Source organism: Tauraco erythrolophus, chromosome 10 (genome assembly GCF_009769465.1).
Source record: "Tauraco erythrolophus isolate bTauEry1 chromosome 10, bTauEry1.pri, whole genome shotgun sequence".
Taxonomy (NCBI): Eukaryota; Metazoa; Chordata; class Aves; order Musophagiformes; family Musophagidae; genus Tauraco; species Tauraco erythrolophus.
The window spans coordinates 23,711,765-23,737,291 of record NC_141474.1 but is presented as its reverse complement, the minus strand read 5'-3'; the positions used below and the strand labels follow the sequence as shown (position 1 = coordinate 23,737,291).

Sequence of the window (25,527 nt, the reverse complement as noted above, 5' to 3'; positions counted from 1 at the left end):
GAAGATAGGAAGGGCCCCACGGAGGAACAGCTGCTCCCTTGGTTGGAGACTGCACAACTTTCCAAGAGCTGAGGAGCAGCTCTGCCCACAGCTGCGTAACTCAGTGCTTTTCAGTGGTGCTCCAGAGGCAAAGCCAGCTCCAGGGCCCAAAATCCAGCTCCACTGGGCTGGCTCATGCAAGGCACCATGTGCAGTGACATGCCCTACAGCAGCTTCTGCGAGGCTGCTGGGAGCTGGGATGCAGCTCAAGCCATGGCAGAATCCTGCCCTGTCTACAGCAAGATGCACAGTATGGCTCATCCTGGGCACAGCCCAAGCCCTGCTCAGGGGAGAGATCTGGAGCGGAGGGATCCCACATGTCCCGCACAGGGGACGGGTACTGTAGGGGTGTGCATGTGGGATTGGGAGGAGCCCTACTGGGGCCCTGGGATTCAGGGCTAAACCATCGCAACCTCTTTCTCTGAAGCCGAGATGGAGAATTGGCAGAAACATGGCTGTGAAACATCTCATCCAAAGCTTGGCTCATCCAAATCCCAAGGCTCCTGACTCCATTGACTGCTCTGTGGGTTTCCCAGAAACCCCACATGGGTAATAATGATTATTAATAGGCAGAAGCTGTTGATTCACACTCAGGGAGACAGGCTGGAGCACGGCCAGGAGCTTCTCAATTGCTCAGGAGCCTGAACGCTGCCACAGATGGCAGTGATGGGCCGCTGAGGTGATGGAGTAGTCCCCAGGCTGGGTACGTGCATTTTACACAGTGGCGACAAGTCACTAGGTGATAACACCGAAGTGTTACACCGCAGCCACTGCACAGCAGGGCTTCTCACACCTCTGCCAAAAGCATCTGACATCGCTGCATATAGGCAAGACCTGACCCAACACATGCTCGTCCTTCTATCACTTGACGGCACAGAGCTATCCACAGATGGCCTGAGAGCACATAGACAGACAGAGAAGGAAAGATTTCTCTTTTGCCTTTTGCTGAGGTCCTCCTGCAAACAGTGCTCTGTTTACCGCTTCATCCATTAGGATCCCAGAAGTGGTTGCGCAGGCCCACAAAGACGATGCTCTGATTTCTGCACAATTTGCTCATTGGTGCCAGAGCCACAGCTCCAGAGGTTGTAGCTCAGGAGCAGCCTTTGCAGTGCAGAGCTGTTACTGATGAGCAACTGAACGGGGAGAACAGTGTGGGACCACGGTAAAAGTGTGGGGCTGGAAGAAGAAAGAGGTTGGAACAGAGCCATAGTATGTGCTTATCCCAATGTGGTTATGTATTAAGTACAGCAGAGCCATGGACCACAGCAGAGCCATGGACCATAGCAGGGCTGCAGACACTCATCTCTGCTGAGAAGTGTAAGGTGGACTCTCCAGACTGCAGTTTTGCTGGCCCAAGGAGTGTTGCAGCAACAAAGGAGCTGCAAGAGCAGATGGGGAGGAAGAGGTGGTTGGTATCCCATTATGGTGAACCTAGAATGACTGCCACTGACAGCGTAGGGCAAGACAGAGGAGGTTTGTACACACTATCAGGACTTCTACATGCTCTTCCAATGACTCTGGCAAGAGGACAGTAAGCTCTCCACCAGGCTAGAAGGGCTCAAAGGTTTCACAATGCCTGTAGGGCCGCAGACTGCAAAGGCCTTGGCTCTGCTCCTGAGTGAAGCATCTATCCTACATATTTCTCTCATTCCTGCATGCACAGGCAGATGCCTTGTACATCAAACAGCAGGGAGGACACATTTTTATGGCTGTTTGAGAGTGAACTTAAAGCTCACAAGACAAGAGATAAAGGGGCAGTTACACCCATAGTCCTGGTACTAATCCATCCAACCTGCTAGAGCATTAAGTCCCTCTGCTCTGTGCCTGGGACTCTGGTGCCAACACTGCCAACAAGACCAACTGCACGGCAGTTCAGTTCATCCCTTGGCATCCGTTCTGCCTAACTCTATGGCACAGGTGACCAAGCCTAGGTAGGCCAGTTTGCCCGAGGTAGGAGGAGAGTGTGTTCAACCACTGGGCTACAGAGTACCTTTCAATTTGTCCATTAGGGATTTTTCAGTTGGCCACCCCCTCCAGAATGGCCAAGGTTATCTGGCATGCCACTGCGAGGGGGCAGGAGGCCTGGGAGCAGGCGAAGGGCTGCCACAGGAGTGTCCTGGCAGCCCAGCACCTGAGGCCTTCCCTTCTGCACTGTGCTGCGGTGAGCTGCTGGAGTGCCACGTAAACAGTAGCTGAGCTTGGCCCCACACATGATGTCAGGAAGTGAAATCACTGCCGTTCTACAGTCTGCTGTGAGTGAGGGTGACCTTCATGACGTTGAAACAAAAATTATAGAGACGAGAGAGAACAGGAAAGAAAAAGCAAAAGGTGTCAAAGGATAAATACAGGAGTTAAAACTAACTTGAGATATTCGGGCAACTGGGGACACTGGCACCTGTAAAGAAAAGAAACGGGGCAAGAACAGAAATCCCATTAGCCTTCAGTCATCATCGCAGAGGTTCAGAAACGGAAAGACAAAGAGATGAAGATGCAAAGGAAAGCACCATCTGCCACAGCACCTGGAGCCTCCCTCCTGCACAGGACTGGCTGCCTGGCCTCAGGAGCTGCTCTGCAGCTGGCCGTTACGCACCAGCTTTTAATTCTGGCCAGTGCCATCCCCTGATGCTGACAAATACATGGAGCTGCAGGTACTCACAGGGGAGTGAGCGCACAGGTCTTCATATGACACCAAGAGCTACACTTCTCACTGCACACCTCTGTCCACGGTCCAGTGCCTGAGGGGAACCAGCAAGGGCAGGTGGATGGCAGGTACAGGGGACATCTGTGCTGTTCGGTGGCCAGGAGGATGGAACTCAGTTCCAGAAATCTCTGCTGAGTGCGCCTGAGCCTCCAGCTCGCTCACAGCTCATCAGCAGTGCAACTCAGCCTCATTCCAGGGTATACTGGGACACTGCCTGGTCCCGTATCCTCTCGGCGACTTGGCACAGTGGTACATTAGTACAAGGAGGCCAACAGTGGGGGAAATAACCCTTGTCTGAAGTAAAACCCACACAAATGAGAAAGCTTAATATTTAATAACAGTAGCCTAATTAATTATGCATTAAACAAGTTTTCCCTGCTCAGCACACTCCAGCAGGGAGACCAGCTACTGCAGCGTGCAGGGCTGGTGGCCAGCACCTCTTGTCAATGCATTCATGCAGCACTGCCTCGACCTCGGGTGGATGACAGGGGCAACAGCATGGGCCCACTGGGCTTGGCGGTTTTCATGCCTCCTCATTAACGAGGACAAGCTCGTCAGGAGCTGGAACAGTCACTTCTAGCTGCACGACACCAGCTTCCGCCCTGCAGAGCCTCACAAGTGATGCAGGGAGGAGGAGGGGAGAAGGACACAGTGCTGTCACTTGGTGAAGGAGTGTTGGCTAGCAGCATCCTAGGGCACTGCTGCTGTCTCTAGTGAACTAGGCACTTTGGGTGGTTTTTATCTCTCTGGAGAGCTCTGCAAGCTTTCTGAATGAGCCAGCGTCTTTGGCTCATACTTAGGCACAGGCAGGAAAAGAAAACTTCCCAGATCCCTCTTCTCTCTGACGGCAGCTCTTGAACCTTCCTACAGCTCTAGCAAGGGATGCCCTCGTTGCAAACACTCCAATCTCTTGGTGGAGATGGGAGCAGATGCAAGCCTGATCTGTCACACGCCTCCATGCAATGTAAACCATGAGCATACAGCAAAGATGGCTCTTGTGCCCCTGGGCAGTAGAGACATGTCACAGAGGCCCGCCCCTATGACACAAGTGTCCTGAAGCACCCTTGTTCAACACCTTGCTCCTTCTCAACGAGGTGCATGCCGTTGCTGACCCCCTCTCTCCTAGTGCTGTTCCCAGTGATCTGCCTGTTGAGATGTTCTTTCCCTAGCGCAGGTGCCTCCCTTGCTCCCCACAGCATTTTCCTCTCGTGTTGCAATACCACGCTGGTCTGTGTTGTGGTCAATTAATGGACCAGATTTGTTGGCAACTGCCTGGCATTCGCTGCATCCTACCTATGAGATCTGTCATGGGTCCTGTCTGGGAGATGTACTAACTATGGATCTCTGACAGCCGCGCTGGCACAGGGGGAGATGTGCTGGTGAAGCCCACCGCAGGTCTGAGCCAGACTGCTGTGACAGGCAACAGGAAAGGCTTCTCTTACCCTCCCTCTCAGACAAACCTCCCAGGTTTACATCAGGAAATGGTCCATTCAAAATTCTTCTGTTAGATGAAAGCTCTTAGATGAATGAGCAGCAGGAGGAAAAGGAAAGTAGGTTACAGACCAGGAGGAGCTGCAAGTTAGAAGAGAGCTGTATGTGCCTCATTTATTGCTGAACTGCTCCCTCCGTCACAAAAGCCCAAGCGCTTCTCCACTTCATCTAGGACTCGGACTCTCTGAAAGGCTCTGAACAAGTCAGGGCGGGCCTGTGTCTGATCACTACAATGACAGGTACTGTGCTTTCGGTGCCATCAGAGACGTGCAGACACAAAGCAGCAGCACGAGACCTTTCTGCAGTGCGAAGTGCAGTTGTCTCCGTGGGCTGGCAAACTAGCTACACCCCGAGGCACCACAGGCCAGTGCAGGCATGACGAGATGCTCTGCAGTGAACAGCCGCATGCAAAAAGCAACGACTTTTACTGAACTATCATCCTCTGTGCTGAGACCACCATGATCAGCAGCACCCTTCACTGGGCCACAGCACTGACTGGGGAGCAATGTGGGCTGCAGGTAGCTCTTCACCCTTAACTGAGCAGAGCAGGAGAGTCAGCACACCCAAGATCCTGGGACAAAGCTGCTGGGACACCCTGTGTAGAACAAGGGGTCTCTGTACCTCCTGATCCTCCCAGATGCGGCTCCTATGGCCAGCACTGCACCAGTGGTGCTCAGTGCCGAATATCAGCCTGGACCAAGCCAGTGCAGCAGCTGGGAGCAACACAGGTGTGTGCACTTGCGAGTTCTCCCAGCTGTGTGCAGGCTCCTCCCGGCTCAGGACAACCACAGTGAGCTTCACATAACGTCTGACACACACAGCACACTAGCATGTCCCTGTCCAGGTTCCCCAGCCTTGTGTGCCTGCAGTGACAGGGCCAGGGAGAAGCATTTGCAGACCAGAGAGCAGACACCTGAATATTCTTGGTCTAAGCCATTGTGACTGAGAATGTGCAGAGCTGCTGGTGGGGAGGACCACACCTCCTTCTCTGGCATGGGGACCTGGTGAAGGGGAACTGGAGGAGATGGGGCACAAGGGAGTTAGCTGCTCCTTACCTGGAGTCTGATAGTTGAGCCGCCTCATCTCAACTGGGTCAGAGGAGTGGGCCAAGAGTGAGTCCTTCAGGCCGATGGAGTGCTCATCCTTGGAAGAGGGGGAGTGTGCCCTTTTCCTACGGACAGAGATAAGCAGGTGAGCTCTGGCAGAGACCGGCATGAACCACCCTGGGAAGGAGTCTGGCTCCCTGCATCCCAGATACCCAGCTCCATTCCTAGGCTTCCTGGGGCTCTGGACAAGTCACATCCTCTTCTGTGCCTCCAATTTCCCATCTATGAAACAGGAAGGATCATATCTAAACGACGGCAGAGGTTTGATTAGTGAGGCACTTCAAAATGTGATATTCTGCATAATATTTATTAGAGAAAAAACAGATAGATGCAAGATGTTGCTTCCTCTTAGTCTCTCTAGGAACTATTTCCTGTAGTGGAAGGATATAATAAAATTTTTTTCAAGTATTAGAAATATTTAAATATAGAATGCTGTAATATAATAGTGTAAAGGCTCTTCAGGGTGTATTTTATTGGACCATTAATACATGTCTTGAATGGTTGAAGGCACCCAAGGCGTGTATTAATGGAACAATAAAATACACTGTTGTCTCTTCATGCTATATTTATGCCTAGAGCAATGCCACCACCTTAGGTTCTTGCTGGAATTCACAGGCAAAGCAGGGACAGACCCAATCAAAAAGTGGACAAGTGAATATTAAGGAAAATCTAATACTGCAAGAAGGGTTTCTAGCGATTGTCTAAGTCCCACTTGTTTTGCTATGTTACAAATATAGTGGATATACCCATGCAGTAAGGGGGGGGTTGGGCAAGAGCAGGACAGCAGTACTCTCTTCTGACTCTGTGCTGACCCTGATGCTTTGCCAACGTGCTGATCATGCAGCAATACACAGAGACTTTGTCTTTTGGCTACAGCCCCAAAATGGATTTTGCCTGACAGTGAACCCCTCTGCTGACCTGATGTATTCTGGACGAGAGGGAGCTCCATCACCGCTAGTCCGCTCTAATGCTAGCACATTTACCATCCTCCAAATCACAACAGTCAGTCTCTGCTTTCTACCCCCTTGTGAGGCACTTCAAAGCACCCTGAAGGGTTGCCAGGCTCTGCACAGAGGCAGCTGCATCTCTGGATGGTGGTGACCCTGAGCCACGCATGATCAGAAGTGCTCTGCACAGGCACAGGGTGCTGTCGCTTCCATGGGGAGCTGTGCATGCTGGGTTAGCACTAGTGAGAGGCAATTAGGGAAAATTTAGTGCATAAATCATAAGTGAAACCCGCGTTCCCTCTGTGACCCAGACTGTGAGCAAGCTCCATCTGCAGCCTGTCACTGCATCAAACACTGGCATTGTTCAATGGGGAGAACCAACTTGTGAGTCTTACACTATTTTGACTCATCTCAACATCTCAGAAGCCTTCTAGCTGCCTGGACCGAGACAAAAGAGCTGAAGGACTGAGAGCATTGATAGAAAGAAAGAGAAATACATGGCAAACAAATAAAGCAGTGTTTCTCGTATCAGGAGCACAGCAGGATGTGCTATGTGCTACTGTGTGCCAGTCCCTGAGCCCTTGAGCAAAGTGGCCCAGCTTTTCTGGGGAATGGGCGCAACATGTAATTAATGTTTGTCTCTCTCATTAGCCAAGTCAGGGTGAACTGCTAAACAAACCTCCAGATCCCAAGCTATCCACTGCTACTCAGCTTCTATTCATTCCTATTGTAGGTTTGACACTATGAACATGCTGCAGAGATACCTTTGAGAGAAAATGCCTCCAAAGCGAAGCTGGACAGCAAAAAAACTGTAGGACAACACAGCATCACTCTGAGCATGCAGGTGGTGCTGGAAGGGGATATGCTGCTGCTGCATGAGCTAGTACACAGCAGGGACATGAATGTCAGGTCCGAGCAGAGTGGGCTGGTGCTGCTTCCTGGTGATCCATCCACACCAGACTCTGGGACAAAGCAAAGCTGGGCCAAGCTGGGCATGTCTGTGGGGCCCAGGTAGAGAAATCCCCCTCTGGGGCCATTTTACCTCTTAAAAGACCAGCAAACGCTTTTTTTTCTTACAATTGCCTCGTATTCCCTCAAAGCTTACTCATTATAGAATGCAAGAACACACCTGCATTCTTGACAGAACAGCTCTCAGCCAGAAGTGACTGAGAAAACAAAGAAACACCTATAACTGTTGGTGCTGTCGTTTTGGATTTTTAATTTAATTGCAAAAACAATCTGGGAAGTCTTTATGTTAGAACTATCTCCCTAAGAGCTGTGAGAGGCTGACAATTGCTGGGAGACTGATACCTTTGAGGAAGCAAAGTCTTTGTAAATCCCCAGAACTGGCATGCCCCATGCTCCCCAAAACAAAGATGCTCCTTACTAGCTTCAGGCTTGATTTATAAAAAGGGAAATAGACTAGAAATTTTAGCAGAACAAAAAGATAAAATGGGTTCCTACCTTTCTTGTTTACTAGATCCAGGGAAGAGCAGAAAACAGAAGAAAGCAGATGATCACTGACACAGAAAGGCACTGACTGCACATGCACAGCAGAGCTCCATTTAATCAGACAACAAAGCCAGCTCCCTTCCCTGAGCTACAGATACATATGTAAATAGAGAGTCCAGGAGGAGCAGAACCTCAAGCTGAGCTGATAGAGAATGACCTACTGTAATTGAACAGGCTATCTGAACACATGCAAATGCAACCTGTGGCTCCTCAGGAGGACTAACAATCATCTCACACTACAGTTACAGCTCTAGCAGGACTGCTCTGCTACACAAAGGCAGGTGGTTGCTTCAGCAGGGAGCACAGAACGTGGATGGTTGTGATCTGGTAGCCAGGGCTGAGAGGCCTCAAGAAGGCCTACTCTGATTTCAGCCTGTCACATCCATGTGCTGTTCTCACTACCAAGACCATGTTCCTCAGTCAAAATTCACAGCAGTGGGGGCACCTGCCAGAGATTGAGCAGGCAATTTCCACAGAAAAACAGTACCACAGATGTCCCCAAGGCTGCAAATCCAAGCTGTGAGACCAGAGAGTGGTCAGACTGGCTTTAAGGACAAAGCTGCTCTCTTCTGTCCCACTGCTCACACATTTCCAGAATCCACAGCAGTTCTGTGTCCTGGAGCTGATTAATTACTTCTGCATACCCAGCCCTTCTGCTCTCTTTATAAAGCAGCCTTTTGGTGTACCAGGTAGAGACCTTCCTCCTCCCCAAGACCACCAAGGACTGTCTATCAGAGCATCCCATATCCGAAGGCTACAAGGAGGGTCTTGAAGGTGCCACCACCTGTAGTGCTCGTGCCATAACTGCTATGTTCTGGACTGGATCTCACCTTTTGAAGAGAAGTATAGCAATGACAATGATGATGATTAATATCACGGCCAGGACGGGTCCCATCACCCACAGCATCTCTGGTTCATCCTGCTGCTTTGCTGAAGCCACATCCATCACGATCTCATCCGAGTAGGGGCTGGCTGCATATCTCTTCTGAACAGCACCAGCAGGAGAGAGAGAGAAAGGAAGCATCCATTATGCTAAAGCAACACCCTGAAACACAGAGGTTTCCCCTTGCCTCTGGCTAGCAGGGAACAGTCGTGCTTCTCAAACCCAGCCACCACACCATGGGATCCTCCCTCCCTTGGCATTAGTGGAGGTCATGCTGTGGCAACAGTCTCTTCCTGGTGTGAAATGTTCCCAGTGCCAGGAACTTTCTGGCTAGCAGATCTGGCCTCGAAGTGCCAAACTGGAGCAGCCCAGCAAAGAGCCACTTGCCAGCCCTGGATTCTCTCGGAGCCAAGTCACAAGCTTTTGAATCCCAACCAATTACACAGTGGGGCTGGCTGATGATTCCTAAGTGGTTTATAATACCTGCTGTGCTGATATCAACACATCTCTCCAGGACAGGGCTATATTAGGAAAATCCCTGCTGGGCTAGGTGGTTTTCTTAAGGGAAAGCAATGACAGGAACATTTTCTACCTGATTTCTCAGCGCTGATAAACAGACCTTGGGAAGGGGCTCATGCTTACAGGTTCCTTTCCAGAGACTTCTGCAATTTGGCAGCCCAGTGATTTATAACCCGAAGGGACAGCTTCCTAGCCCCACCAGCAAGATGGCATTAGCAGAGACCCAAACCCTTCCTACAGAAAAATGACACTGCACCTGGCTTGTTCTGCTGCTGTTGCTAAGGCTTGCGGAGCTGCGTTGCTCCTTCACAGCTCAGCCTCACTAGGTCAGAAGGGTTAAATGTCGCAAAAAGAAATCCTTTTCCCCCTATTAGAGAGGGCCAGAGCTGTAGCAGTTCAGTGCCTGTGGCTTTTGAACAGCACCTGCTGCCCTGCAATAGGGAGCCAGAAACGCTTCGCTCCTGCCACAGAAAGATTCGGTCACTGAAGAGGTGCCTGCAGATCTATAAATCGCCCGCTTTAAGGTCGAAGTTTAAACATGCACTTCATGTCTGTACATGTGAGGGGAAGAAAGGGAAAAATCAAGCGTGCTGGTGTCACACAAATGCACCTCTTGATCTCTTCTCACAGGTGCCCTTGATACCAGCCTGCCTTGTTTCAAACACACATGGAGTACAGAAAATGCTCTTATCTGTGACATCCTTCTGGCAGCACGTGCAGGTGCAGCATCTGAGCTGCTCGCCTCAGATTTACCAGTGGTCAGAGATGCTGCTGGCTGGAGAGGGAGCTGGCTGGCAGGTGGTTGCTGCTTTGTCTGTGAAACCTTTCAGCCCGCCCTACGAGACCCTGTCTCAATGACTCTGAGAGAGCTGTTGGCTCCTGGTTCAGCTTTGTTCCTAGAAAGTCTGCATGGGATCACTGCAATGTATTGGCCTATTCCTATGCCCCCCATCCAGTTCAAACAACAGGACAGAGAGTCAGTGACAGCTCTATCTGAGCATGGCAGAGGCAAGGAGATTGGCGGCGCAGGGATGGGGCAGAAGGCCTGGGGGTCCCCGTCGTATGGGCGAGCAGCTACTCTATGGGGAAGGCACAAAGGCTTTGCCTGTGCCTACTCAGAAGGTCAAACTGCGCTAGGTGAGGGGGAGGGCGCATGCTGATCTGTGCAGCAAGGAAACACGTGTCCATCTCCAAAGCTTTGCGCAAGGGGCAAAGATTCATATTTTTGCAGACATGCTTTGGAAACGCCTCCTTCCAAGAGAAGACAGAAGCAGAGGAGATCAGAAGAGCTGTTATCTTAGTGGCATTTCCAAAGGCAGACTGCAAGGTGCACGTGCTCCTGCTCTCAGAGATGGTGTTTCAACCACACACCCCTCTGCCTTTGAGGAATGGCCATGTTATGCCTGCCTGCTGACACTAGAGACACAGCAAGCAATTTAAGAGGAGCTGAGCAGGGGAGATAGTGTACAGCCCTGGACAGAGTGCCTCGTGTTTCAAACGAAAACGGGTACGACACAGCAGGGGATGCAGAAAGGTGGTCTCTAAGAGCAAGGTGTAACATCTGCTGGCTGGTGGCTCACTGGAGGGCTGTGGCAGATCTATGCTAGGGAGGAGATGATGATGATAGTCTGGGATCAAGTAGTTAAGGTCATCTCTTGTTGACAGGGATTTCCACGATAGCACATCCTGAGGCCTCTGCCTTACCTTGCTATTTACCTGTGACTCCTTCCCTCACCAGCGTGCACGTCTTGCCACAAGAACACGTGAGCTGGATAAGTAATGAAGAACTTGACCAGCCCTAATGAGCCATTAAAAGCAAACGAGGCCAAGGAAGGAAGCTGCAGCTTGGAAGCCGACCAAAGGATTCTGTGCATCTCTATTATTTCCACTGCTGCTGCTGCCACCACCACTCCCGCCCTCCGTGTTTACAGCTGGACAGTGATGCGCAGGTATCGCCGCACTGCTCCTTGCTTATTGCACTAACTGCTCCCTTCCCCCTCACGTGCCCAGGCCCTGCGTGCTCGGTGGCATGCTGCTGGCAGCGGCACGGCCCATTTGCCTCTGGCAAGGAGAGGCACAGGAGCAAGAATCCCTAGGCAGCAGATACGTGCACAGCTTTGCCCTGCTGACAACCCAGTGTGATGGGAGGCAGGTTTGTTTGCTCCTCCAGACACCATCTGGAGGTGAGATTCTGGCCAGAGAAGGGCCTGCGAAAGCAGGTTTGCAGGGGGTGCATCTTGTTCACCGCAGAGCCTCAGCAGCCATGGTGCAGGGTAGGATTTCAAAGGGGCTGTTTTCCACAGCCATTTACTTGAACTAAGGCAGAATGAGAAGCTATACCAGCCCAACCATGTGTCAAGCTCTGCTCTGGGCACAGCCCAGCAAGCCACAACTGAGCTTGTGCAGAACGCTTGTGTTGACATTGCCCTTCACTCTCATCCTTTATGTCAAACATACATGCTGTCTTCCTCCAAAACCACCATCTATCAACTCCCATGGGCATCTCAGCTTGTTGGCACCAGCTACGCAGCCTCACGCTCTTCTCTTCAGAGAAAACTCCATCATCCTGGCTCACAGTAATTGTTCCCCCTGCCCCAACTGAGCCCACCTCAGCTCTGCTAGGACAGCCCGTGCCCCCCCGGCAGCAGCAAGTCCTTACCGTGTCTCCATCCTCCAGCGAGGCCAGCACGAAGCAGCGATAGCTCAGGTCTTGAGACAGGGGCTTGTTGTAGAAACCTTTGTAGTTCTTCTCGTCCCCCAGAGTGAAGGTCTCAGGCAGCACATCCACTTGAGCAGCAATGTAGGGCTTGAGTCTGTCTGCTTGGCGCCGCTGGCGCCTGCTCTGACTCCCTTGGCTAATGGCCTCCAGCAGCTGGGGACAAACAAGGTGCATCACTATTGCTTTGCCCAGCATGACACCGCCTTATGCTGTTACCTTACCGGTTGTAGGACTCAGCAGGGTGGAAGGGAAGGGAGGGAAAGATACTGGGTTTGATTTGTACATGGTGAGTCAAAGAAACCAGAGGGATATGGCATCCATTTAGACACTGCTGGGGCATCCATCTGCAGACCCTCACTGTAAGCACCTCTGCCAGAAGCTCAGCTTTGGGAGAGTCCTGAGTCCCGGGATGCTGACAGGGTCAATGTTAGGTCTGAGACAGTCTGCCTATGCCTGTCACCCCGAGTTAATGAATCCCAATATGCTGCGAGGGAACCAGGCCGCGTTCTGTGGCCCAAATATTGGTACTGACAGTAACTCATGCTCTCTACGGACTCCGGATGTGAATTACAGCTGGTGCTGATGCACAGAGAAAAAGTGACATTTGCTGTGTCTTTCCCTTCAATCAGTGCTTCAGTACTTCACCTGCTGCTGGGTTGCAGGCAGAGCTTTGTGTAAATCACACAGAATGATAACAGATTTCATGGGATGTTCAGAGAAAAAATGGCAAATTTCATAGTCGGCCACAAATTCATGAAAAAGGATATAAACACACAAAAATTCAATTACGCTGCTAAGAAAGACTCACAGATGTTTAAAGATGTTTTTCTAATGAATAAAAACGAATAGCAGGCTTGGAATAGAAATTCTAATTTAAAATGAAGAAGGAGGCATGAAATACATTTCACACACGAAGGTATCAGTGCAGCATTGTCAGTGCAGACAGGGAACGTCAGCGGGGATGGGGACAGTGATGTGCACACAAAACCATGCTGCTGAGCTGAGCTCACTCCCTCTGAGGAGGAAAAGCTGGGTAGGACACTCCCCACTCTTCCTCCTCAACAGTCCATCTTTGCCCTCTTACGAATACTCATGTTAGAGCCATTTAGGAAAGCTATAGCTTGCCATTGCAAAATCACACACACAAAAAAAAAAGATGGAGAAATCTTAGTTTCACAAATACCCTTGTATCCACAGGGGGAAAAGGCAGAAGGACCGTCTTTGGACTGTGGAGTTTGCTCCCTACACACTTCTCCTGAATCTTGGCTAAAATCACAGCTAAACTCTTCGAGGCAGAAAGCACAGCTATATGGGCATGAAACCACAGGGCTCCAGTTGTGACTGAGGTTGCTGGATGTTACTGCCACTTACATACGTAACACGCCAAAAGACTGCACCAAAAGAATGCAAGGCTTGCAAAGTTTAGATTCTGAAAAATTAGAAAATTAATATTGCCTATGCAAAATTAATTCAGCCGTCTTACACATGTGCATTGTGTTACAATCCTGCCTGCATGGTCACATACTATCTTTTCTGTAACTCCCCTGCTTTGTCCAATATACAGGACAGACAGTGCTTAATCAAAGAGCAGCTATTCCATATTTTGTTTTCTTCTTTCCATTGTGCAGCCTGAGGCCTTGTTTATTGCTTACTATGCAAATCCAGCTCTGAAGACAAAATTAATATTTCCTTGTGGGCTTTTCTATGGTGCTGATCACTATAATATTACAAGTGCTTCACAAACATGAACGATCTTATCTTCCAAGCACCCATATGAGGTGAGATGAAAGCGATTATCCTAATTTTACAGATGGAGAACAGAGACATAGGGACATTAATGTAAAAAATGTCCACTAATTTTGAATGTCAAATTGAAAAGACATCGGCTTGTTTTGTTTTTAAAGAAAACAGCATTTTTTTTTGTAGCACTGACTGTATCCAGCAGAGCTCCTATTGACTTTCTTTGCAGCTGGGGATGCTTAGGCTCTGCAAATGAGGCTCCAGGATCTAAAACTGAGCACTCCACAACACCAGAACATGTAAGACAATGGCTGCTAATAAAAATTTTGTTTTAAATCATTTGCCCGGGACTGGGTGAAACAGAGATAGGAACCAGTTCTCTCGATGGCTTTCAACCACCTAAAGCTCAAAACCAAACCATCCTTTCTCATCCTAGTCTTCTATTTCTTGTGACATCTTCCAAATTCTGCAATGAAATGATGCAAGAGACCTACAGATGGCGGTTCTCCATCACACAATTGTGCTTCATGTGCAGAACAGATCCACCTATACATGGTGTGAGCTGGAACCCCATGAAAAAAGACTGTACAATCATGTAATTAAAGATTAATGATAAGCAAGGGTTGATTTACAGCTTCTAACACTTTGTAATTTCTGAGTGCTTCAAGCTTGCAATTTTGTTCTCTTAATGGACCCTCTGTGTGTGATTTATTGGAATTTTTCGTTACTACTTTGGGGGTGGCGGTGTGCGTGGGGAAGAAAGAGCCCACAAACTCCTTTTATGGGACTCTTCTGATGTCCACACACGTACCACACTACTGGTGTTGGAGGACTCCTGCACAGAATATGCAGCATCTTGAGGTGAATGGGCTGGTGAATGCTGAAAGCCTTTAACAGGCAGGTGTGAAGGGAGCTTTGCAGGTTTTGTTAGATACTGGAGTGAACTCTTTATGCAAACTGCAGGCTTAGGTCCTATCCAGAGAAGGAAAGGCCTCCTGACAAAACAGCTCAATAAACTGAAAACACCACCTTTCTCTCCTAGTTTGTTTTCAAAATCAGCATGGTTGTTTCAGTTGAAAAAGGCTGCAAAGAGCGTACAACCCAAGACAGGATCTGTCCTGGTCAGAGCTCTGAGACACTCCAGTGCAGCGTCCTAACAGGGCACATCCTGGGAGGTGGCTCCCCGCCTTGCTTGACTCTAGCCTCTCTGCATGCTGTCACCAGCCAAGAATGGCTGAGTGGGCACTGCTTGTCCCACAGCCCCCCATCTCTGATGTACAGTCTGCACCTATGTCACTGCCCCCATGCTGTTGCCAGAAGGCCTGGGCAAAGTGTGCCGGGCCACCTGAGAGCCACTTCCATCACAGCAGCTGCTGCCGACTCTTACCTGGTCCAGCTCCATCTCGTCAGGTGTCCGCCACCGAGCAGTCAGGCTGCCAGTGCTCTGATCCGCTGGCACAACCACGATGTAGTACCACCTGGGAAGGAAGGAAAGCATAAGCACTGGACTCTAAGTAATCGCTTTGGCAGGTCACTGAATTACACATGCCATATGCCTCCCAAGGATGACCTGCTCCTCTCCCTGTCCTCGAAGCAGCAAAAGGGTTCAGTAGGGAAGAGGCCAGTTTTCCAGCTGCATCAGAGAAGAGAATACTCCCGTTAGCGCTCATTAGGTTAATGAAGATCTACAGACTGTGCTTCGGAGGGTGGTGTAGGAGCTGTGAGAAGGACATTTATATAATCGGATTGTAGCAAGAACCCTGGGGAAATTGAGGATACCACAGCAACGAATAAGACTTCCACAAACTCGCTTTTTTAATCTCCTTGAGGCTTTAGGCATTATTTATTTAAAGGATATTATACAGTGTCAGAGAAAGTCCCTCCTGATCCTCAACTGTGTTTTTGCTGGTAGCATCTGGAGTATACCCACCAGAGTGAGGGCAAACTGTCAGAGAACTGTCTTAATATTATTGCACATAAATATTTGCTCAGAAAGAGCCAGCAGCGTGATCCAGTGTTATGGGGAAATGCCTGGCTCTGTACTGCAGCTTGCTCAGAAATTCACTTCCAGGTTACAAAATCTACAGGTTGGCACACATCTGCTCTGCCTTTTTCCTCATCTCTAGTCCCCCACCCTGCCTCCTCCACCCAGGCACAGCACTTACCTAACTGGCACAGTGGTCTGGACTTTGGGAAGGGTGAGCGTGAATTTTCCTTCCTGTATGTACTTGTTTGTGGCAATGGGTTTGCTTTGCAAGACGTCAGGAGCGGTGCGGATTGAGACGAGGTGCTGGAGCCCCCCAGCACTGCTCCCACGGTTCATTAGCACAAAAGAATAGTCCGTGTCTGGCTGGAGGTCACTTATGAGTTTCTTCATCGAGTGGCCATCCACCTCCACACTCTGGCTATTGTACAGAATCTGAAATAGGAAAAGGACACGCTCATGCAGCCGACAGCTGCTGCTGAAAACTCGCACTCAAAATAGCAGCGTTAGAAATGACAATTTGGCTCTGGGCCCTCCCTCAGGTGGCTTGGCTACTGTGTGCTTCGTAAACAGCCATAAATCTTTAGTTAAAGAAGAGCAACCCCCATCAGAGGGTTGAGCCGTGCTCCCTGCACCTCGCAGCGATGGGGCAGAGAGGGTCATCTCAGCAAAGCCCAGGTGGCTGGCACTAGTGGCGAGGTTGGTGGTGCCACATGCACTGCTTTTCAGCGCCGGTTTGGGGGAGGAATTCAGATGGCTGTGCTTTGCCCCCCCCGTGGAAATGAATGGCTCTTTTTTCTTGTCTCACGAGACTACAACACACAATATGCTTTTGGTGTAAAACCCGTCTGCTTTAAATTGGTGTCACTTCTGTGTCTACCAGCTGATGCCTGATCGAACGGTTAATGCAGAGCATCCCCCACCCAGCAAGGTGACTGGGGGGGTTAGACGCCTTACCAATGGTCTGACAAATCTCAAGCTGGGCTCACAAATTGGTACCCAAAACAGCAGCTCTGCAGGTGTGACACCCCGTTGCCATGACAACCGATGGTGATGCCGCACCAGCCGTGGGCAGATCGACGCTGCTTTTCACTGCCGTACTTGTGGCGAGGGGCTGCTGGGCACGGCAGAGCAGGGCAGAGCTGTTGGTGGCCTAGGGCAGCCCCCAGGCACAGCTTTCCTCTTTGGACCCGCCAGCCCCTCAGCTAATGACATTTTCTCAGCACCCTGTTGCAGATACGCACGACTCCCACTGGCCCCAAGACACAGCAGCCATGGGCACTGCTGTATTAGCTGCACCGAACAGCCCGTCTGCCCTGAGAACCTTGATCCTGGTCTTACTGGAACAACCCCGGTACCCTGAAACCCTGGGTGCTGTCTCTGCAAAGCCAGAAACTCAAACAGTTACCGGAGTAGGGACAAATTGGGTGCAGAGAACCAGAGAGATCCGAGGTTGTGCCCCAGCTGTGATAAACCAGCACGTTTCCTTCCACCGGGCAACCGTCCAGCGTGGCAGGGGAGCGCTGGATTCCTGATAGCGGTGCGGAGATGCAGCATGCCAAAAACTAGCAATGGCAGAGCTGCAGTATGTTAAACTATGGCAGCTATTACATGCCACAGGCAGAGACCACACAGTAAAACATGCTCTTTCCAACAAGGGCCTTGAGAGAGAGGACAGCTCTGTGGAAGAAAAATTACTTGAAGTAAACTGGATTTTCACCAGCTGGGTCCACTGTTCAGGCTGACGCAGGCAGCAAGGGAGGGACCAAACTTTCCTTCCAAGTCACCTTTTTAGTAGGTGGCAGAAATCTGCAGAAAGCTGTCATCTCGCTGGGACAAAGGCAGCTGATTAGCACTGCTCTAATATTTAGTGCTGGAGCTGGGAGGAGGAGGAGAGAAGCCCTGGAAAGAGATCTGAAGGACAGCAGAGCACAGGGACCAGACTAGGCCTGGAATTTGCAGCTGTGCTTTTGTGTTATACAAACAGTGACACCCACATCATGCTTCAAATCCTCTTCAGGTCACCTTGCATGGAGGTTGTGATAGGCAAAGAGACCCAGCTTTTTTGCTGCTGGGAAAAGACTCCCAACAGGTAACAGAGCAGCAGCAAGGAGCTGGCAATGGAGGACAGACGCAATCAATCTTGTTTGTTGACATGCTTTGGTCTTCAGGGATGAACTGCAAAAATAAGTAGCAAGTGCTAAAATAACAGAGGTTTGCAGGGACAAAGCCCCTGCTGGCAGCCCCATGTGGAGGAAAGACTGTCAAAGGTAGGATGGCTGGAGGGAGTTGTTTGCTGCTGTGACTCCTCTTAAGATATTTTCTCCAGGGCTTTAATCCCTTTCTCCAAAGATATGCACATCAGATGGGTGCTAAAGTGAGTGCAAAAAGCTAAAATGACGAAATGCTTATCATAGTGCTGGAACATCAGTTATTTAGTTGGCAGGTTTCACCTTGCTCTGCCACAGAAGCAGGCATGACAAAGACAAGAGCACTAGACTTCAAGCCATCTGAGCAACTTTGCCATCTGTCCCAGCACCACCCTTTGCAATGACATTACAATAGTACAGGTCCAGATATTCCCGATGAAAGCAAGTCAGGTGTCCTGAGGGAGCAGTGGGACCTTACTTCATGTGCTCCAATGCATGCTTGGAAAAAACGAACCACCATTAAGAGCTATGCTGGAAGGATGCAAAGCCCACCATGAGTTCTGTTGCCTCTCAACTGAGATTTCTCATTATGAAGTCTTCCCTAATACAGGTATCACCAACTGCTTCTGTATGTCCTCTAGGGCACTCAGACACTCACCCACCAACTGCCTGCACATGAAGCATCTGTTGGGGACATAGCTCTTCTCCTGGAGAAAGAGGATGCAGAAGAGATGATAAGGCACTTCAGAGTTTTCCTGCATGCTCTGCGTCGGAAAAGGCTAGGACACAGTCCTCAATTCAGTCCTGACACCAGATGATGATTTTTACTGCCATGCACAGAGATTTTTGTCCAAAGACAGGGAAATTGCCATTTGCAATGCTTTCCTGAAGCGTTCTCTGCCATCCTCCCTTTTCACAGTTGCCGTATCAGTTCTACGTTCCTTTACCTGCCATAACACATTGTCTTCTCAGGTGTTATGCACCATTAGTTAAGGCCTCTACATAAAACTTACAATAACGTAAGGGCTCAGAAACAGTCATTTGTGCACAGCTGAAGATGCCCGGGAGCTCAAGCAGGAATGCTATTTAGAGGTTGCATCATGGCCCACTGGTAACTACTTAAGTCAGCAGCAAATTTGGCCCAAGGGCTCTGAACTGCCAAACATTGCTGACTAGCCCATGGATTGCTGTAAAATGTCATTGTGCTGCTCTTACTCACAAGAGAAGATCTGCAAAGCTACATGGGTCCAAATGTCACTGCTGAAGGTCTGCTGCTTGATTTCAAGGCAGTAAAGAATGTACTGAACTAGAAGACGAAAAAATACATAGTGTGCAACACTGGGAAAGATAATGACTCAATGGAGAAGTAGACGAGGTTGCCTTTTTTGCAGACAGGAGTAATTACATTCCATGGGACATACTGTGAGAAGGCACTGCCCAGCATTCTCAGGGATTATTTCTGAACCCGTATCATAATTTTCAAAAGGTGCTGTTCCTTCTCCCCATTTGTAAAATACTTTGTGATGCTGCCTTTAACCAGTATATCCTCTGTCCTGCTCTTAAGTTGAAGAATGTGTCTCAGGAAAGTGCAGTTTCCCCAAGGAGAAGGTTGTATCTATCTTGCACTTTCCTTGAAAGCTCCAGAATAGCTTTCTGCAAGCACACTGGAATAGAAAAGGAACAGTGCCCCTGGTCCACCACAACTGCTGGGCAACATTTTACAAGGAATTTATCTCCTGAACCAGAAGAAGCTGTGAAAATTCCCCAAAGAGAACTCAAACCTTCATTATTGATTTGGTAGCAATGAAAATTCCTAAGGTCTCAGTTCATCCCCTATAAAAAATATAGCACCAGTCCTGCCTGCGCCTCACTATTCATTGTCAGAACAATATCTTCTTTAATTAAATCTGTTAAAGTAGAATATGACACCCTTTGGGACACAGATTTAGCATGAGACTGTTTATCAAGTGTAGATAATACTAATTGTTCCCATGGAGATTTATCCGCTATGCTAGTTAGAGTATTAGGCTCTGGCCTCAGCATCCCATGTGCCTGAATTAGAGAAGAGAGGTGAACCTTGTTTATAAAAATACAAAGTCCTGAAGGTTAAGGATTTCTTTCGAGTGGCACAGTCAGCGGCCTGGAGCTGACCCTTTTAGCTCCTGGCCTTGACTCATGTGTGTCTGCAAGTCTGGGAATATTAATAGAAAGAAGACACTATTAGAGAAATATCCTTGTAACACTCTCGTTTGCATGACTGCTCTTCAGTTAGCAAGTGGCTAACGCCATCTGCTCCCGTGTCATCTGAGGGTTAACCCGCAGCAGCGGCAGACCCTGAGTCACCGTCTGTGTAAGCAATGCAGCTACAAGGCCGAGACAAGGCATCAACATTACGCCCTTAGCTCCTGGCTACCTCCAACCACTCCACCATCCTTACGTGGTACTAATGCTCCAAAGGTCACACTGTCCCTTTCTAGCACTGCGCTGTCAGACAGAATCGTGCGCTTTGTGCCACAAGAACAAGGCAAGATGAAGCAGACTGGTTCTTCAGCAGAGTGCAAAGTAACAGGGATCTGTGAAGTTCCTTGCGGCCAGATATCTGAACACTGATCCTAATGTACCCTACATCTGGGAAAGCTTTGAATACCGCAAGGTCTTCACAACAGCCTTGTCTGCTTCAGCTAAACTCTGCATGTTAACAAGTGTCTGCTATTGATCATGGTAATTCAGCTTTAGGATTCAAACAGAGAGTTAGTAACGAGGAAGGGGAGGTGCTCGCACACTTCCATGGAGATGCAGTTCAAGACCTTCCCCTCATTCCCCTGGCCAAGGATCCCCTGCAGCTCATGTAGGCCTTGCATTTGCTCTTTAGGCACAGCACAGCAGGGTGCATGTGCACAGAGGAAGAGAAGTCAAGCTGCTCCCACCTCAGCCACCTTTGCAGAGGCAGCAGATAGCTGCTGAGACTGGGTGCAAGATTATCCTTGGCGATGCGATGTGTTGACCTTGTTTCTTAAGGCAGAGAAGCTTCACTGAGATCTGTGGAAATTTCCACCACCCTCTAGTCTTTTACCCACACCAGTGATCTGCACCAGGGGACAGACAAGCACAGGAAGACACTGGGTCATCAGTGTTGTCTGCAACCTGGAAGATGACACTACATCCAGAACTGTGGTGGAGAAAAGAGAGCAGCAGCCATTCCTGCAGAGTTCCCTCTGCACTGACACATTTTGTGCTGCTCACACCTGTAACACCTTCTGGAAGGGTGATGATGCTTCGCTCTTTCAATGCCGGAGGTTATGCATCTGCCCTGATGCTCTGAAGTAACTCATAAAGGCAATCCACAGGTTTGAGGCAGGATGTGTCACAGAAGAAGTTGTTCTTAAGTTTGATTCACTGGCTGGTTTTCAGACCACTTTTTCCTGGTGATCTCTTGCGATTAAGTCACGTTTATAACTTTCCACACTTCAACTCCAAGTCAGGCATCAGGACAAGCTTGTGTAACCAGTCATGGAGCTGCAATGGCCAGCCTGACTGGCAGGCCTCAGCTGAGTGACGCCAGGTAACAAGATACTTGAGAAAGCTGATGGAGGAGTGAAGCACTGATTGGGACCGTGTGAACAACCACTGCCACTGCTCATGGGAAAAGCATCAGTAATTTGGGGTGTTAGACTGGTTTCCATTTCCCTTTGAAAAGGTGAGTAATTCAGGGGCACTATCAAGAGAGGAGTGGGTACTAAACAATAGTTGCTATGGTCAAGATGGGCTTCTAGCTGGACGGTGAGAAGCCTGAAATACGTATTATGATCTCTGAGACATCCTCCTTCTCAGACTGCTGCTGCCCAGCGCTTGCCCTCACTGCTTGGTGTTTCCTGTTGGAGTGCTTCAGCCACCATTATTCACTCCTGTTTTGTTACCATGAGCCAAGTGCTTACTGGCTATTCCACAACTGATCAAAACAGAAAGAAATCAACAAAACTACAACACCTTGTGGCCTAAGAAGAGTGAGAGGAGGGAAAGCAAGCAGCAGTGTGCTCTACTGTGTGCTACGGTTCATGTGCGGGTGCTCAAAAGCAAGAGCGGCAACCTAACCTAGGCTTGGAGATTCGAGCTCCATGAGACCCCCTGGCCAGTGAGCAATGTGACCCTGGTTTTGCTGGTCTCTTGTCTGATGGCCTGAAAACATCATGGGGCAGCTCCAGATGCTGCTTTCCACTGCTCTGCTCACTGTCACAGGTGGAACGCCCTGTCCTCCGCATGCCATCCTTACCTTAAAAGGCACTGTAGATTTATAGGACTCAGGCACTTCCCAGCTCAGCAATACAGATGTTTTCATGACGGCATTGACGCGGAAGTTCTTAGCAAACACTGAAATGAAAAACAAGATATTTGAGCCCTGTAAGGCCAAGTCAGAAGGGAGCCAGGCAGCAGCCTGGCTCCAAGCCTCTCTTTGTCTTACTCAGCAGCAGAGGTCAAAGAGTTCAGCTACAGCAGAGAAGTGAGAGATGAGGAGAAAAGAGTAGGAGTCTTTTACCAAGTCTCCAGTCTCCAGTGGAGTTTCGCTTTTTGACTACACTTTCAAGTATCACAGAAAGGAAGTTGTAGGCTGAACCGTAGCCTTCCTCTCTCCCCCCTCCACTCACACTCTCTTGGCCCTTTGCCATGATCAAAGAACAGTGGTGCTCAGGTACTGGATCTGCAGATGATCCTACCCAGCCGTCTGCTCCAGTTCAAACAAAGGCCTTTCATGTACAGATGAAACAGTAAAGTGTGCCTGTGGAGCGACAAAGGCAATTAAGCCGTCACCAACACCCCTCCCCTCAGACGGCAACTTTAAGGAAACCTTCATTGAACCTCCCCTTGCCAAACTCGTCTTAGACTAGGGAGCCACACAGTACCTCATCTCATTAGCCAGAGCAAAGGGCAGCACAGCCTCATAAACCGAAGCAAAGGTCCCTGTCCTCGAGGCAGAGCTTGCTGTTAAGGCTTGTTAGAGGGGCACTCACCTTGCTCAACAGGCATGGTCCGGGACTGGATGCTGGGGCTGAGCGGCCCAACCCCCTTATTGGTGCGGGCCCTCACTTTGATGTCGTAAGTGGTATCAGGCTTCAAATTCGTCAAAGTGATACTCATGTCCTTGGTGATATTAACCAGGTCCTGCTGGCTATTTATGTCCCTGTATACCACTGTGTAGTTGACGATCTTCCCATTTCTTTCTGCCAAGACCGGGGGATCCCATGCAACTTCTGTGGTGGAAGTGGTGAGACCCACCACACGCAGGTTCTGTGGGAAGCCGCTTGGCACATCTTCTGCAGTGGTGATCTCCTTCTCAAACTCCTCTCCTGGGCCAGCTCTGTTCTTGGCAGACAATTTGAAGAGGTATGTGGCCCCCTTGTGCAGGTTGGTCACAGTGTAGTGATGGTCTCTCTTCCCAAAGTCTATCGTGTTCATCTTTTCCTCATCAAGACGTCTGTACTGCAGCCGGTAACCCAGCAGCTCCCCTACCATCTCCTTGGGTGGGTGCCACTGGATGAGGGCTGTGTTCATGGCTGTCGTGCTAATCATCATGGTGGGCTTCCCCGGGACTGCAACATAAACACACAATGACCATCTATAGCCCGAGAGGACGGGAAGGAAGGACCGCTTCCGTGCCGTTCAGTCCGTGAGGACTGAGGAAAGTGGGAAATTTCAGACAACAGGGTGAAGAGGATGACAGACAATTCACATGGATAGAGGCAGACCGACCCTAATCCGGTGGCGAGGGAAGCTGGAGCCAGCCACCTCTTGGCTGCCATTTTCCCATGTGCTGCCATCTAAACAGGCAATAAATTCAGCCATATCCAGCCCCAAAATTCACCGCCTTTTACAGGAAAGGTTTAAGGTACCTCAAAGCATCATATTTATCTCAGAGAAGATCTGAATCCCGTCCTCCCAATCAGTGGTCTTCAGACACTCCGGCTGGTGCACAGCACCAGGCCATGCCGGCCCCGGTGCGCTGTACCACAACGGACACACAGAAGCCCCAGTCCAGCACCCTGATCTGTTTGGAGGCAGGCAGATTTCATCCTGAAACCTTGCAGTTTTACCATCTGCAGAGGCAGCGAGCAGAGCTGGGCGGGCTGTTTGCCATCAGAATGCATTTTGGTTTAGCTGATGAGCAGATTCGTGATGTCAGTGTCGATGTGAGAGGTGAACACAAGCGTTCCACAGGATTTTTGTTTATGCTGCACAAGTCAAGGGGTGTTGCCTTCACTGGTTAGGAACTGATGGCTTTAAATTGATGGTTTAATACCTTGATCTCTTTCAGTTAAAAAAAGGATGCGTCTTCACATCAGCTTAGATTTGTAAACAAATCAACTGATATGGAAGATACTCAGAATCAAAGGGATGTGGCCACGGATATGAAAACGAAAATGGGATTGTAGCCAAACCTAGTTAAATATCCTTGCAGTTTGAAATGTATGAGCCCACAGACGAGCGAGCACAAGAGAAAAACGTATTTGACAGAATTATGCCCCGATTTTGCCATCAGAGGGCGATACCAACACTCCCCTTTGAGGTCAAGCCTGCAGACGAGCCAGTACAAAGGCAGCTCTGGGGGTGGTTTTGTAGGTATTTAAGACATACAATTACATTTCCACTGCCAGTGCCATCCTCCTTGCACTCATAACACAATGTCTAACAGCAGCTAGTATTAAGGGACACATTATTTTCAAAGCTGATTCCAAATATTAACTTTAAATGTGCATCACAACATGGGAAGACCCACTGTGGCTTACAGTGCAACACTGGGATGTTTAGGAAGCTTTTCCTGTTTATAGGACAGCTGTAGCAATTTGATGAACAGAGCATACATCATGGCGAGGCACAAGGGAGACAGCATTTGAGACTGTGACAGTGGAAACTACCTCTGGAGCTCCCCATATGCAGCGCAGAGGAAATGGCAAGCTGTTCCTTGTTTAAAAGCACCAGGAACAAACGCTCTCAGTTTGCACAAGCTGCATTCCCATAATAACAAGTGGTAAATACTGTTCCTGTGGCTGGTGTGAGGAAGCAGCAAGATTGTCGGTTGTAGGACAGGTCTAGTGAGTAGAAATCGAGGACAAGACAATGTCAGTTAGTTGGTGTCAAAGCCAAAGGCAAGCTTGACCGCATCCGGAGAAAAGCACCTGATGAACTCCTGGGTGCCCCTGCTCCGGGACGAGGCTCCTGTGTTGCACTAGGCACAGGGTACGAGTCTCTACTGAGACAGCAGAACCGAACTGGCTGGGATCACCAAGACCTAGAAGTTGTGTCTGCAGCACTCCTATGGCAGGATTTGTTGCATTCCAGATTTTACCACGGCTCTAGGAGCAGCCGGGCTCAGCTATGTAAGCCTTGGGACGTAGCAGTAGCAATGGTGGGGGGGAGCTGAGAAGCACCTCTGAGGAGCCCTCTGTGCCAGGGGCCTTCCCAGGCGGCACTGCGGTCACTGCAGGAAGCAAGAAATGGCACTCGTCTACGGGAACGAGGTGAGGACAGGCCATGACTCCAAAGCTGAGGGAGGGCCTGGACTTTCAGGCTTCCTCTTGCCAGGTCTCTGGACTATGCAGATGAGCTCAGACCCATGAGTTTCATTGCTCCCTCACAGGCCCTGGCAGTGTCTGTCCATCTGTTGGCTGCACTTTGCTCAGATGATCCAGTGGCAAAGCCTGTAAGTAAGGGCTGGAGATCACAAGAGTATGTACCTCTGCAGC

The 25,527-nt window shown here is 49.6% G+C and overlaps 1 protein-coding gene across 1 annotated transcript in view; it reads right to left on the bottom strand.

Annotated features, from left to right (window-relative positions):
• The window catches only part of PTPRF (protein tyrosine phosphatase receptor type F), a 254,792-nt gene that overhangs the window by 29,785 nt on the left and 199,480 nt on the right, over positions 1-25,527 (bottom strand). Inside the window, 8 exon segments of the mRNA XM_086617772.1 lie at positions 2,402-2,434; positions 5,287-5,402; positions 8,627-8,781; positions 11,858-12,070; positions 15,045-15,135; positions 15,823-16,076; positions 22,062-22,159; positions 22,798-23,376. Of these exon segments, the coding sequence (XP_086473898.1) occupies positions 2,402-2,434; positions 5,287-5,402; positions 8,627-8,781; positions 11,858-12,070; positions 15,045-15,135; positions 15,823-16,076; positions 22,062-22,159; positions 22,798-23,376 (1,539 nt within the window).